Source organism: Manis javanica, chromosome 13, assembly GCF_040802235.1.
Source record: "Manis javanica isolate MJ-LG chromosome 13, MJ_LKY, whole genome shotgun sequence".
Classification (NCBI taxonomy): domain Eukaryota; kingdom Metazoa; phylum Chordata; class Mammalia; order Pholidota; family Manidae; genus Manis; species Manis javanica.
The window spans coordinates 83835244-83848142 of NC_133168.1; the positions used below are offsets into that span (position 1 = coordinate 83835244).

The following is a 12899-nucleotide window of genomic DNA, read 5'->3' on the forward strand; positions in this document are numbered from 1 at the left end:
GCATGAGGTGCAAACACAAGCTACCTGGAGTGGGGAGCCGCTAGGCCTGTGGCTGCCTTTGTTATCAAAGCGGGCCTAGGCACACAGCTACATGGGAAGGCAGGAGCCCCCAGCCTCTGCAAGTGTGGCAGGAGCCCCTGGCTTCTGCAAGCTGAGGGGTGATCCAGGGGCCTGACTCCAGCAAATGGACCTTTACTCAGGACCCAAGCACCAGTCAGCTGAGTTGGTACCGTTTCTAGGTTTCAAAAGCTGAAAGTTCACAGACAGTTACATGAAAGACAAATTTTATTAAGCAGTGAAGAGTATCCACTCTCACCCTGCTAGCCCCTACTCCTGGGGACTCCCCGAGCCTTGAAGGTCCCCTGGCCAGGCAGGCTGTGCAGTACTGTCTCCCCCTCTTCTCTCAGGGTCTGTGCTAAGGCTGCTCCACATCAGACTGGCCTGCACATGCCAAACAGTTGATGGAGCCTGGTGGAAAGTCAGCAGGGTCCTGGGGAGCCTATAGGTCTAGAGGTTCCTGGGCTCCTGCCTCAGGACCTGGCACCTGTTGGGAAAAAGGGGGACAGCGTGGAGTTTTCTGCTAGAGTTCCTGGGCTTGTTTTGGGGTGGTGGGAGGACCCCTTCAGTTCAAGTCAGCAAGCTGTGGAGAAGCACCTGTTTGGAACACAAGTCTGTGAGGAGTTGGTAGAAGGTAGAACTGGGGACAACGGGCTTCCTTCCTGCTGCTGCCTCCCAATAGCATCTTGACTTAAAGAGCAACAGAAGCAGCCTTAGCTCACCCAAGGTGGTCTTAACGCCTGAGTCTACTGGGTCCCACATCTGGCCCTCCCCAGCCCAGCTTCTCTGCCAGCTGTGGCCAGCCAAGGCCTCTGCAGGTCTCTTCCCCACCTGCCCTTGGACCGTGCTGCCTTCACTCTGCTCTGGTCAGGTAAACTCCACGTGGGCCTGACTGGCAACTAGCTGGCCTGCCTGAACAAGTGACAGGAGAGGTGTCGACCCAGTCCGGGATGTGCAGGGGGAAGAGGGACACACACAAAGATGGTGTGACAAAGAACAGACTGCGGGGGACTTTTCTGTTTGGGAAGGAGGGATCCCTTGGGTTGAGTTTTGTATGATTTCAACAAGTGGGACTCAAGGGCGAGAAGGCAGAGTGTGCAGAAGGGATAGGGCTGGGCTACAGACAGAAAGCTGGAGGCGTCTAGGGACCTGGGCCAGGAGGACCCAGGGCTGATGAGGGTGCGCCAGGGCAGGGTGTGGGGAGCCTCTGCAGTCCTGTGGACGGGGAAGGTCACCCACAGAGGACTGCCCTCAGCTGTGTGCTACATTCTCTTGACTCACTCCTGGGCCCAGTCCCCTTCCCTCTGCCCCGGGACCCCTGCCCAGCTCTGTCTTGGCTTTGCCTCCCAGGGCCCAGGCCAGGGCAAGCAACTTGGGAGAAGACCGGGGGAAGGGTCTTGCCACAGGCTGTCTGTGTCTGAGCCACACGGCCCACTGACCGCCTGACCTCTTCATATGGGCAGTCCCTCTCATGGATCACCTCTCTGGGGGACTTGTGGCCAGCAGGTCAAGGTGTATGTGTAAAAATAATCACACCTTTAGCCACTTAAAGTGTAAAAACTCCTTCTTTTGGCCTTACCCTTCACTTGGTCTAATGTGCTGACCAGATCCCAGTGGAGTGGGAGAAGGAAGCTGAGACTCAGGACTTCCCCATAAGCACCCTGGGCCAAAAGACTGGGCTTGGGTGGATGACGCTGAGGGATTTCCCAATCTGCATGCTAAGCCCCTAGCTGGGAGGCTTCCTTGGGCAGCCTTCTATTTTCATGTAGACATCCCTGTGCCACCAGTGCATTCCTGGCCAAGCACTGTGCATGCAGAGGCAGGGGGCCAGCGGCCACAGAGCCAGATGAATGGAAGCATGCTGCTTTGGATGAGGGGGGTTCTGGTGCCTTGTGGGCATATTAGCCACAGTCTCAGGCACGGTGTCAGTTGTAAGGGCAGTGACCTCGGCCTGTATCAGCATTCCATGCACTTCCTACCTCTGTCTCTCATCTTCCTGGCCAGAGCACTGCCGCTCAGCTGCTGACACGGGCTGCATCTGCATAACTAGTGCAGTCATCATAGAGGGGCAGGTGCTGCCACTGCTGCGGCTGCTGAATCTGCTGCTTCTGCATCTGTTGCAGCTGCTGCAGCGAGTATTGTTCCTGCTTCTGCCAGAGGAAGAGAGACAAAAGGGCTTTCAGTGTCTGTGAGAGCTTCCCAGAAACTCAGTAAACGCTCCCACCCCCTTCTCCCAAAGCCAACACCACAGTCAGCCTGCCTCTCTGGGCCTAGTGGTCTGGATGAGTGTCCACCTGTTTGGCTGGGCACTGGTCCCAGCCACACCCTGGCTGTGAGACACTGTTATCCCATGTGTGAGCAGGGACATGTCTGTGTGTGTCCAGGTCTAGTTGGGATTTTTTTATCTCAGGCAAATGAATTTCAGCCAACTGACCAGCCAATACTGCCTCAGGAGAACCAGGGGAGCCCAGATGTTTATGAAAATGAAGTCCCCTTTCAGCTACAAAGTGAAAACAGGCCTCCATACCCCGATGGAGTCATCACAAGGCTCCTCGGGCTCCATAGGGAATGTGAAAGAGTAGAATGAATGTGAACGACTCACACACTCAGGCTCCTTGAGGTCTGGGGACATCCTCTTCATCTCCTCAGTGCGTCGTTTCTTGGGCGCTGGCTCCAAAGACTGAGGCTCAGGCCTGTCACCGTGATAGGTGGGGGCTGGCTGCATCTGTAGGATACAAGACAAGAGAGGTCTTATCCAGGGGCCGAATGTTTCCTTAGACCACAAGACATGCTGGGCATGGAGCAAGACAGTCTCCAGGCAAGCCCAAAGGAAGCCTTGGCTACACGGAGCCACATCTGACACGGCCGGAGCCTGGCTGGGCCCCCCTCAGCTCCAGCAGCCAAGAGAAAAAGGAGGAGAGCCCTTAGTCCATGCTGAACATCACTGCGGATGTCCCACGCTCCCCTGGGACATCAGCTGTCACTTCTAACAGGTCCTACAGACCAATTCCTCAAAGATTTATCAAGGTCCCTTTCTCCTCTCCCTCCTGCCACTTACAAGGAACTGGTTGCCCCTTACCTGAAACTTGGATTCCTGCATTGCCTGAAGCTGCCTGTTTATCATTTCCAGTGCATCCTGATGTTTTTTTATGTCAGCCTGCAGCATCCTAGTCTTTTCATCTAGCTGTTTCCTGAACTTCCTCATCAGTTTCAGTTCCCGTCTTCTGATGTACGATGTAATTGATGGTGGTGGTTGTAATATCTGTGGGGAGAAATCGCTTATGGTTCATATATAGGGACACTGGGCTCACCAAATCCTACCATATTGTTTCACACAGAGAAAGCAAACAATGGCCCTCCACTGCTGATTTCATGAATTACTAGAAAGTTTAAGAAATGGTTAGAGAATCCAAAAATTCTACATCAGAAGTGGCTCATGGGGATCATTTAGTCTGATTTTCCCCTAAACATAAAGCTGCAGCATTGTCCCAGAGATGTGAAGCAACCTGCCCAAAGTCCTTACTGGAAGAGTCAGAGGACAGCAGGTCAGGTCATCACTGAAGCTTGTGGAACACCTCCCCCTGGCTGCCCGTTAGCAATGCAGAGCGCAGAAGAAGGCACAGGCATTCTCTCTATCATCCCAGAGCACTTCACAGGCAGTCACAGACCTGACCGTAACGCTGCCTTCTAAAGTAGACGCTGCCCACACGGTCACAGTGCTTGGAGGCATGCTCTCCTCTGGGCCCTGGAAATCTCGTTTTAACCTGAGTAACAGCCTCAGGTCTGGAAACAAACAAATGTATAAGTCTGTAGAAGGAAGGAGTGTTGGGAGACAAAGTGATGCTTCAGGTAGGCTGGAGCAGAGGCGATGAGACAGACCACACGTGGGAGAGAAGTGGGAAAGACCTGTGTGCAGACCATCCACATTCAGGTTTCTCTTCATCAGCCACCTTGTGCTGCTGTGGCGAGGAGTAGTCTAAAACACAGGCCTGATCGGGGAAGTGACATGCTCACAGCCATGGCAGACAACATGCCTGCTGATAGCGGTATGGAAGATGAACTAATGGGAGAGAGTGGGCCTGGAGCCAGACAGAAGCTGGTCAGGAGGCTGTGGAGGTGACTCAAGGTAGAGAAAACAGGGACCTGCAACAGACCATAGACAGGAGGCATGGGAAGGAAGGGATGTATTGGAGAGGAATTAAGACAGTGGGTAGGACTTCTCAACTGATTGGCTGAGGGGGATGGGAAAGAGGTAGGTTTCTTGGAAAATAAGTGTCTGTCAAACAAGAAACAACTCTTGTTTGCCTTGATCTGTGCCATACACTGTGTACATAAACAAGAGGAGAGAGCCCAACATTAACCTGACGAGACAAAGGTGCACATACGAGCAATGATTAGAGAACAAAACCAACACTCTCTATCCTACCACACTATGAGCCTTCAACCCCTTTACGGTTAATGGAAGCACATAGAAGAGTTGTGAAAAGAGAGAGAAAACATCCAAGCTGCTTCTTGTAAATGTATTGCTAGCAGTGCAAACATGCCAGCAAGGTAGGCAGACCATTTCAAGATGGAGACACTGAGACTCAGGGTGGCCTCAAGGCCACCCTGCTGGGGCTGGACTCAAACATGGCCTCCTGGCCTGCGGGTCTGTCTGCTCATCAGGAACGGATGCCCTTGCCATTAGGAATGGAGTAACTAGTCTTACACTTGGTAGTTAATGCATACAATTCCACAGAACAGACCAACATCAACTCATTATCTTGGCTGCCAATCCACATAGTAATAATCCCCTCTACTAAAAAAGATGATTGTCCAGATCTGTGATTATGTACACAAATGTCAAGGGTAGAGGAGCAGCAGAGTAGTTAATCTAACTGTTTTGATTTGGTCTCGGACCGAATACTGGTGCTGACATTTGAAGATTGTGTGTATCTAATATTCTGAAAGGCATGGTTCTAACCTAATAAGAGTTCCACTGGGAAAACCTAGCTTGTGGTGGACAGGTGTAGATATGGGTAGTCAGGAAAGCCATCGTCCCTTGAGACAGTCAGCATTCCCTCAGAAGTGATGGGAGCATGGCCCTTAAAAATACCATCTTAGTAGTTAAGCTTCCTATCTGGCTCAAACCGTCTCTCAAGCACAAAGTGCCTGCGTATTTCACATTAAGTGGAACAGGGATCTGGTCTTTCCCAGAGAAACTCCAACCTCCCTGTTTGCGAGGACCCACTGGATCATCAGTGGCATCTGAAAACCCAGTACAACAGAAATGGTGATACAGGTCAAAAGAGATGAAAAGAGCACTTTCTGCAAAGTGAAATTGGGCAAAAGAGTGGAGACTCGGGGATTGTCGCGACCCTTCAAGGACCGAAGCAACACGCCCAAGGTCTTGATTCTTCTCTAGGCTTTATTGTCTAATCTCTCACGGCGGTACAGCAGTTGTCGGGCAGCTTTTTTCCCTCCTGGCGGGCTCCCTTATATTCAGTCACCCAACCAATCCGGGACAGTATCATGCGTGACCTTTAAGCGGATAGATGTCACGCACCACTCTAAGCGGGCAGCACGAGCTGTGCACGGGTACGGAAGTCTGCTGGGCCAATCCCCAACAGGGAAGAGGGGAAAGGGTGGTGAGCAGGAAGCAGGCGTCATCCAGCTAGAGTGGGGCTCAGCCTCGGCTGTAGGCCAGGCCCCCACAGGGATTTGCAGGGTTAGTGGTCCATTCAAATTGTGGGGCAAGACTCCTAGAAGTACCTCAACACTGCTGCTAACAGCCATGCTGGAGGGTGAAAAGGCCTCCTGCTCCGCCTGGTCCTCCTCCTCCGCCTGGTCCTCCTCCTCCTGCTCCACCTGGTCCTCCTGCTCCGCCTGGTCCCCCTCCTCCACCTGGTCCCCCTCCTCCTGCACCTGGTCCTCCTGCTCCACCTGATCCTCTCCTCCTGCACCTGATCCTCCTGCTCCACCTGGTCCTCCTGCTCCACCTGGTCCTCCTCCGCCTGGTCCTCCTGCTCCACCTGGTCCTCCTGCTCCGCCTGGTCCTCCTGCTCTGCCTGGTCCTCCTCCTCCGCCTCCTCCTGCTCCGCCTGGTCCTCCTGCTCCACCTGGTCCTCCTGCTCCGCCTGGTCCTCCTCCTCCTGCACCTGGTCCTCCTGCTCCACCTGGTCCTCCTCCTCTGCCTGGTCCTCCTCCTCCTCCTCCATCTCCTCGTCCACCTGCGGCACCTCCTCCATCTCATCCATCTGGTCCAGGTCTTCCACCTGCCCCAGCTCATCTTCAAATTCAAGGCTGTACAAAGGTGATACATCTGAGGAAGAAAGCAACATGGAATTCATGACCAAAAAGTAAAAATACCAACATTGTTGAAGAGATTGCACAAATTTCTTTTTAATTTCTTTTATAAGTCATAAAACAAGAGAGTCCAGTTTAATTCCATGTTAAGGCTTAATGTGCCAGGAACCAGGAATAATTCAGAACATTACTTAGAAATCTGTTCATATTTGAAGAAAAAAGAGGGAGTGCTTGACTTTACCTCCATCCACTCAAGCACAAGAGGGTACACCAATCCATTCATATTAAGTGTCTTTTCATTTTAAAATTCTTTTGGCTCTGCTTCTGGAAGTTTGGTTCCTACCAACTGATAAAATCAAAGTAAACCTAGTCATGAATCACTTCTAAAAAGCCAGGTTCCTCAGAATGTGGGGATCTCAGGAGTCTTGAAGTGCCCTTGGAGGTGTTGTGTCTTGACTCTCATTCAGCAGCCCAAAAAAGCAAAGTGGGGAGCATGAGTTGAATAATGCAAATGGCTGAGTCATTTTGGAAGAGGTTGGCAGCTTTTTCACACATACTTCCCAAAGGACCCTGTAGTCCCAACTCCCAAGAATGTATCCAAGTGCATAAAAAATTTATATTAACGCCAAGAAAAAACCCTGTGCAAATGTTTATAATAGCTTTTTTTGTAATCACAAAATACTTGGAAACAACCTAGATGTCCTTCTGTAGATGAGTGGACCACAACTGTGGCACATTTATGTATGCAGTACTACTCAGGAAGAAGAAAGGAACCACTTATCGATGTAATATGGATATATATCTCACATGCATTTTATTTATCTAGGCTTGAGAAACAGCCTAGACCAAAAAGGCTAGATACTGTATGGTTCCATGTACATGACATTCTGGAAAAAGGAAACCAGAGGTGGACTGCAGATCAATGGCTGCCAGAGGATGGGGACAGAGCTTGAGTCCAGAGAAGCAGCACAAAGGGATTTGGGGGATGAAAGAAGTGTTCTGTCTGCTACTGGGGTGGTGAATACAGGACTCTGCTTTTGCCAAATCCACAGAACTGTGCACCCCCCAAGAGTGAATTTTACTGGGTGCACATTTAAAACTAAATTGCTTTTATGCATTTCAGAAATCACAATCATGAGTTCATGGACTTTGTCCCCCTCCCACCAAAATCAGTTGTTTTGAAAGGATGTTTTTAAGCAAAGCTTTGAGATTGACAGCAGTAATGAAAAGGTTGTTACATACAGGTTTGAAAAATAGAGGTATTTGTCTGATTTCACTTATATGTGGGATCTAAAAACAAAGACAGAGGTACAAAACAGAAGTACACTCTTAGACACAGAGAACAGACTGGAGATTGCCATGGGGGAAGGGTGAATTGGGGGAAAGGTGAATTAGGGGAAGGGGATCAAGAGGCACAAATATCCAATCACAAAATAAGTAAGTCATGGGGATAAGAGTGCAGCATAGGAAATATAGCCAATAATACTGTAATAACTTTGGGTGGGGTGACAGCTGGTAACTACACTGATTGTGGTGAGCACTTCATAATATAGATAGCTGTCAAATCATGACATTGCTCACCAGAAGCCAACATAACACTGTACCTCAAATATATGTCAGTTGTTTGAAAAATGACATAAATAAATAATAGGGGCACCACCTCTGTATATGGAGATTCTGCAACACAAAGTTTCAGTGAGAACATCAGCTAATTCAAAGACATGCTATCCACTAGGAGTCTACCACTGTGGTTAAGTTTTCATTGCTCTCAAATCACATTCAAAACTAGATCAAAGGTGAAGAAATGTAGAACTCGCTCTAGTGACCTCACACCATTATAAAGAGAACATGATCTTCATTTCAGAGACTGTGACTCCCGAGTAAGTCACTAGTTCTCTTCTGAGAGTCCCTATCCCAATGCCCAAATGTACCAACCTGGTGATGCACATGCGCTTTCCAAGGCCCACGTGCTGGACTCGTAAGAGGAATCAGACTCTGTCCCAGTTAGAGACCGAGCAGATTCTGGGGATCCATATGGCTCGGACATTATAGTATCAGTTTGATCCTGGGAATTTCCAAAAGAGGAGAAGATGACACATCAATTTAGAGACAAAGAGATATATTAAACAACAGGAAATACAGGCAGAACACAAACTTTGACACATTTTACATTACAATTTCTAACATAGCTTCAAATCAACTGGAATGTTTAACACAAAGCCATCGTGAAACATGTCCTTGAAAAATATTGCTGGAAGATGATAACAAGCACCTGGGTATCACATGCTATACATGCATGAAACCAAAAAGAGAGACACAGTGTAGATGTGCTAAAAGCAAAAGCAGGAGAAAAATGTGTGCTCATCAAAGGCCATGGCAAAAGGAAGTGTGCTTTCAGAGGTGTTGGTATGAAGTCAACCTGCTGGTCAGCGAGATGGGAAGGCTGTGGGAGACAGGCATCCTGGCACCCTCAGTGGCTGGGCCATTTGTCCAGAGTCCAGCACCTGCAGCTGAGGCTTAGGGCAAGGAAGGGCCAGCTGGGGCCTGCTTGATGACCACTCCAGGTTTCGAATGCAGATGAAAATTCAAAGTATTAGCAAACACACTGTAGTAGCAGAGAGCTGGGAATGGCGCTGGAGAGCTTCTAGGGCACCCTCCCCATTTGATAGCATCATAGAGCAAGTTAGGAACAGAGAGAGAGAGAAATCCAGTGGCTTCAAACCCAGCGCCCTTTTCCCCAGCAAAGTCAAACCATTTGCTGCTTCAAACCATTTGTATTACATTCCTATTCAGTGACCCACCTCCATTTCCTTACCAGCTGGATGCTGGATGCTTTTGCATCTTTCAATATAGGGTTGTCTAGAGGAACAACTGACAACTCCAAACAGGCCAGTGTGGGCTTTGTGCGGCTTTCTTCATGTTTCCCTTGCTTACTGTTGGCTGAGATCCTTGGGTCTTGGGGTTTATAGCAAATGTGGAAAATTTCTGGCAATTATTACTTCAAATTTGTTTTCTGTACATCCCTGTATCCTACTCTCATAGTAGTATCATTCCACTGCAGGAATTCAGGCAATATACTGATAAAGTAGGTTCCTTTGAGCATTATTACATCCGTATGAGGTAGCCTCAGAGAGGTTATCAACAGTCCCATTTTACAGATGAGAAAACTGAGGGTCCCCATGGTAAACAACTTCTCCCAGATCACGTAATTGGTACGTGGCAGAATCAGGAATCAAACCTGATCTATGCCATCTTTCCTCTCTTCCGCACTGCCACCACTGCAGTGACCCAGCCTAGCAGCTGTGTTACATGCATGCACGAGTGGCAAGTAGTGTGAAAGACCGCCACTGGCCAGGCTTCTAGGATGCTCTTTCTGTTCTTTTCCACCTGTTTTCTTGCAGCTCAATCTTATCTCCCAACTAGAGTTTCCAGTCATTGGGGTAAAACCCAGGTCTCCTACTTCTGTGAATGTGTATCCTTACAGGAGTCTCTCTAGTAACGTCTGCTGAGTGGATAAACGCATGATACATTCAATGGCTTAGAAAAAGGATGGGGACAATGTAGGCTAGTTAGGGACTGAATTCTGCCCACGATGAGATGCTGCCGTCTCATGCGTGTACTCACACAGCCTATTGCAGCAGGCAGGTCAGTAAACTTTCATTCTGAAATGTACTCACAAGTCAAAAAGACCTTGAATGATGGCATAGAGTTTCTCTTAATTCCTTTTGAAGGTGCTACTGGGACCATCCCAAGCATGGCAGTTACTGACGCCCAAGAGAAATGGCTAAAAAATGGCAAATGTGGGACACCACCCACATGCTCTGTCCATATGGATACTTACTGAAATCAGGACCTTTGTGTGTTGGCAGCACACACTAACTAAATAATCAACATTAGTGGGGTAAAGGGCCATGATTTTAGTCTCTGGCTCTCTATGTACATACATCTGATGCTGCAGGAATAGGTTCAAAATACAGGGATTCCATTCCGGAACTTCTTGGGCCTTGATTGCATCTATAAATAGGTGAAAAGAGAGATGGTAAGCATATCTCACTTGGCATTTGAATCTAAATTCCGTATAATACAGTAAAAAGGTTCAAATAAGAGAAATATTTGTTTTATTTTTCTTAATACAGAGCACCATTATCTTTGAGGTGTCGCTTTTCCTGCAGAGAAAGTTGCTCTGCAGGATATCTATGACAATGTAAATCATCCGGCCCATCATTAAAATGAAGTTTGCTGCAGGCCTCAATGCCTTGACAGTGGAGAGTAGTTGGGAGAATAAAGCAACAGAGATCAGCCAAGATCCAGCCTATGTTAAAAGAAGAAACTTAGTCCTGTGTCTTTCCTGAGTATTAAAGCACCAATGGCCTAGTGTTGACTGTGTAGATAGGAGATCGACTGTAAACTTGGCCCTGGTTTTCTTTTTCGTTCTGCAAATCGGCCCCATTAGAGGCAAGGTGGACATACGGCTAATTCTATACTTGCTGGGAATCCAAAAGCAGGTTAATTGAATAAGACATGTGACAATCTGAGCATATGATAACCCAGTGAATAACCAAATGAATAAGTAAATAATGAATGAACATATTAGGCAGAGAGGAGACAAGATGGGAGGGAGGGGAAAAGGAAGAGAGGAGAGGGGGAGAGAGAGAGAATCATGCTGCAGCAAACGGGGCAAGATGTTAACAGCTGTGAGCACGGACAAAGGCTCATCTAGATGGTAGTTTCTGCCAATATCCAAATCAAAAGATAAAAAGTTAAAAAACAGATGAATGAAGCTAAAGCAAAAGAATATACCGGGATACAGAGGAAATCCAAAAGCATTAAGGCCAAAGTGAGATGGAGCCTGTCCCATTTCTTGGGATCCTAACACACAGCCTGATGTCCTCGTTGCAGGCTGACAAATGAAAACATTACATTGCTAACTGTCTGATTAGAACAAGGAGCTGCTGGCATAGTTACCCAGAACTACTTTCCATAGACTAGGCTAATGCCCAGATACTTCAGCCCAGATTTTTGTAAACTCTGGTATTAGACTTCTTTTCATTAGTGTCTAAACCTTTTTTTTAGTACAAACCCTTATTCAGAGCTTTTCATAAAATATTAACAATGAAATTGCTTTTATCAATTGTAAACCTACTAAAACAATCAAATAACTTTATACCTTTAGATCATCAAAATAATTTGCCATGTAGCTGAAGGTGGAATATGGGTCGACTAGAGGTCATATAAACATAATGCAATATAAAACTCAGAATCCTGAGACTGCTATCTCTTCTTCTAGCTTCTCTTTTTAATGCCTTCCCTCTTCAAGGACCAGGCCCTTCATCTGCATTGGAGTGGTAATTTCTTACAGTGTTAGAAAGGTTATTACTTTAAGCCTAAATTCTATGAAGATCAGTGGCATAGATGTACTAGGTGGTTCATTTTTGCATCGAGAGTATTTTTCATCCAGTTAAACTCTGCTTAAAAATAAAATGCAAGTCTCCTCACTGTCTGAACTCTATCTGAATATTTGCTGTAATGATCTGCTTACTCACACAATCATTACGCATCCTGGCAAGTCAGTCTGTTCTGTATTGCATGCAAGAACATGCTTAAGTTGTGTGCTTCTAGGAAAAGGGTGTGGTTTGCTGCTGTTGTATCTCAGACATCCCCCTGATAAAATAGTGTCTTGAGGTCATGCTGCTTAAACACATTGTTTTATAGCCATCCTCTTCCCTGCATTATTTAGTAAAAGATCTTCTGATAAAGTAAGAAAGTAATAAAGGAAATGGGCACGCCTAGGAGGCCTAAATAGGCACACACATGACAAAATCAGTTGGAAGCGATGCCAAAGCACATTCAGAGAATTGAATGGCTGTTAGTCTTCAGCTTGGCCATGCACGTGTCCCCAAGTCCTATAAGCCCCGTACAAATACAATGCTGAACACTTGCAAGAAGTTTAAGATTCTGAAAATCAACAACAACAACAATATCATGCTGTTGCGAGTGTGACCATGGTACTGTGGAATGAGAAGACCGGTGACATTCACCCCACAATCACAAATAGTGTCTCATGTTAGCAAGAGCTGTGGGACACCAAGCAAAGGAAATGCAAAGAGACTGCCACTGGGAGTTCTGCTTTTCATCCCACTGCTCTGTGTGCGGCTTCAGCCAACGGTTCCCAGCCAAATACTTCTGAACTGTCCTGCCAGGAAGGGATGGTTCTCCCCCGTTCCTTAGATCCGGACTCAGATGAACCTCAGCCATTGCCTGTTTAACTCACTTCTTTACCACTTCTTCCTTCCTTACCTCCACTACCAAATCCTAACAGCGCCCACAGCCTCCAGCTCCCTCCTCTCACCACCAGACCTCACACAGGCATGCCTTCAACCGTAAGGAACCTCTCAAAACCTTCCTGTGTTTATGTGATTTTGCTAAGCATTATTTGCATGCAGTGCACATCTTTAATGCATTCTTTTGCTTTTGATTGACGTGTACATGTACACTGTGATTCAAAAGGAAAATGTAGTCCATTCTCAGTACTCTACACTGTGCAAGGTCTAGTATTA

At 47.5% G+C, this 12899-nt stretch overlaps 1 protein-coding gene across 1 annotated transcript in view; it reads right to left on the reverse strand.

The window, feature by feature from the left end:
* Positions 1-273: 273 nt before the first annotated feature.
* LOC118971465 (uncharacterized) overlaps positions 274-12899 on the reverse strand; it is a 55308-nt gene continuing 42682 nt past the window's right edge. The window contains exons 3-8 of the mRNA XM_073219471.1: positions 8278-8407; positions 5809-6266; positions 3137-3319; positions 2660-2782; positions 2037-2207; positions 274-544 (exon numbers count right to left, since the gene is read on the reverse strand). Coding sequence (XP_073075572.1) covers positions 2073-2207; positions 2660-2782; positions 3137-3319; positions 5809-6266; positions 8278-8407 — 1029 coding nt within the window. The 3' untranslated portion in view covers positions 274-544; positions 2037-2072. The remainder of the gene's footprint in view (positions 545-2036; positions 2208-2659; positions 2783-3136; positions 3320-5808; positions 6267-8277; positions 8408-12899) is intronic.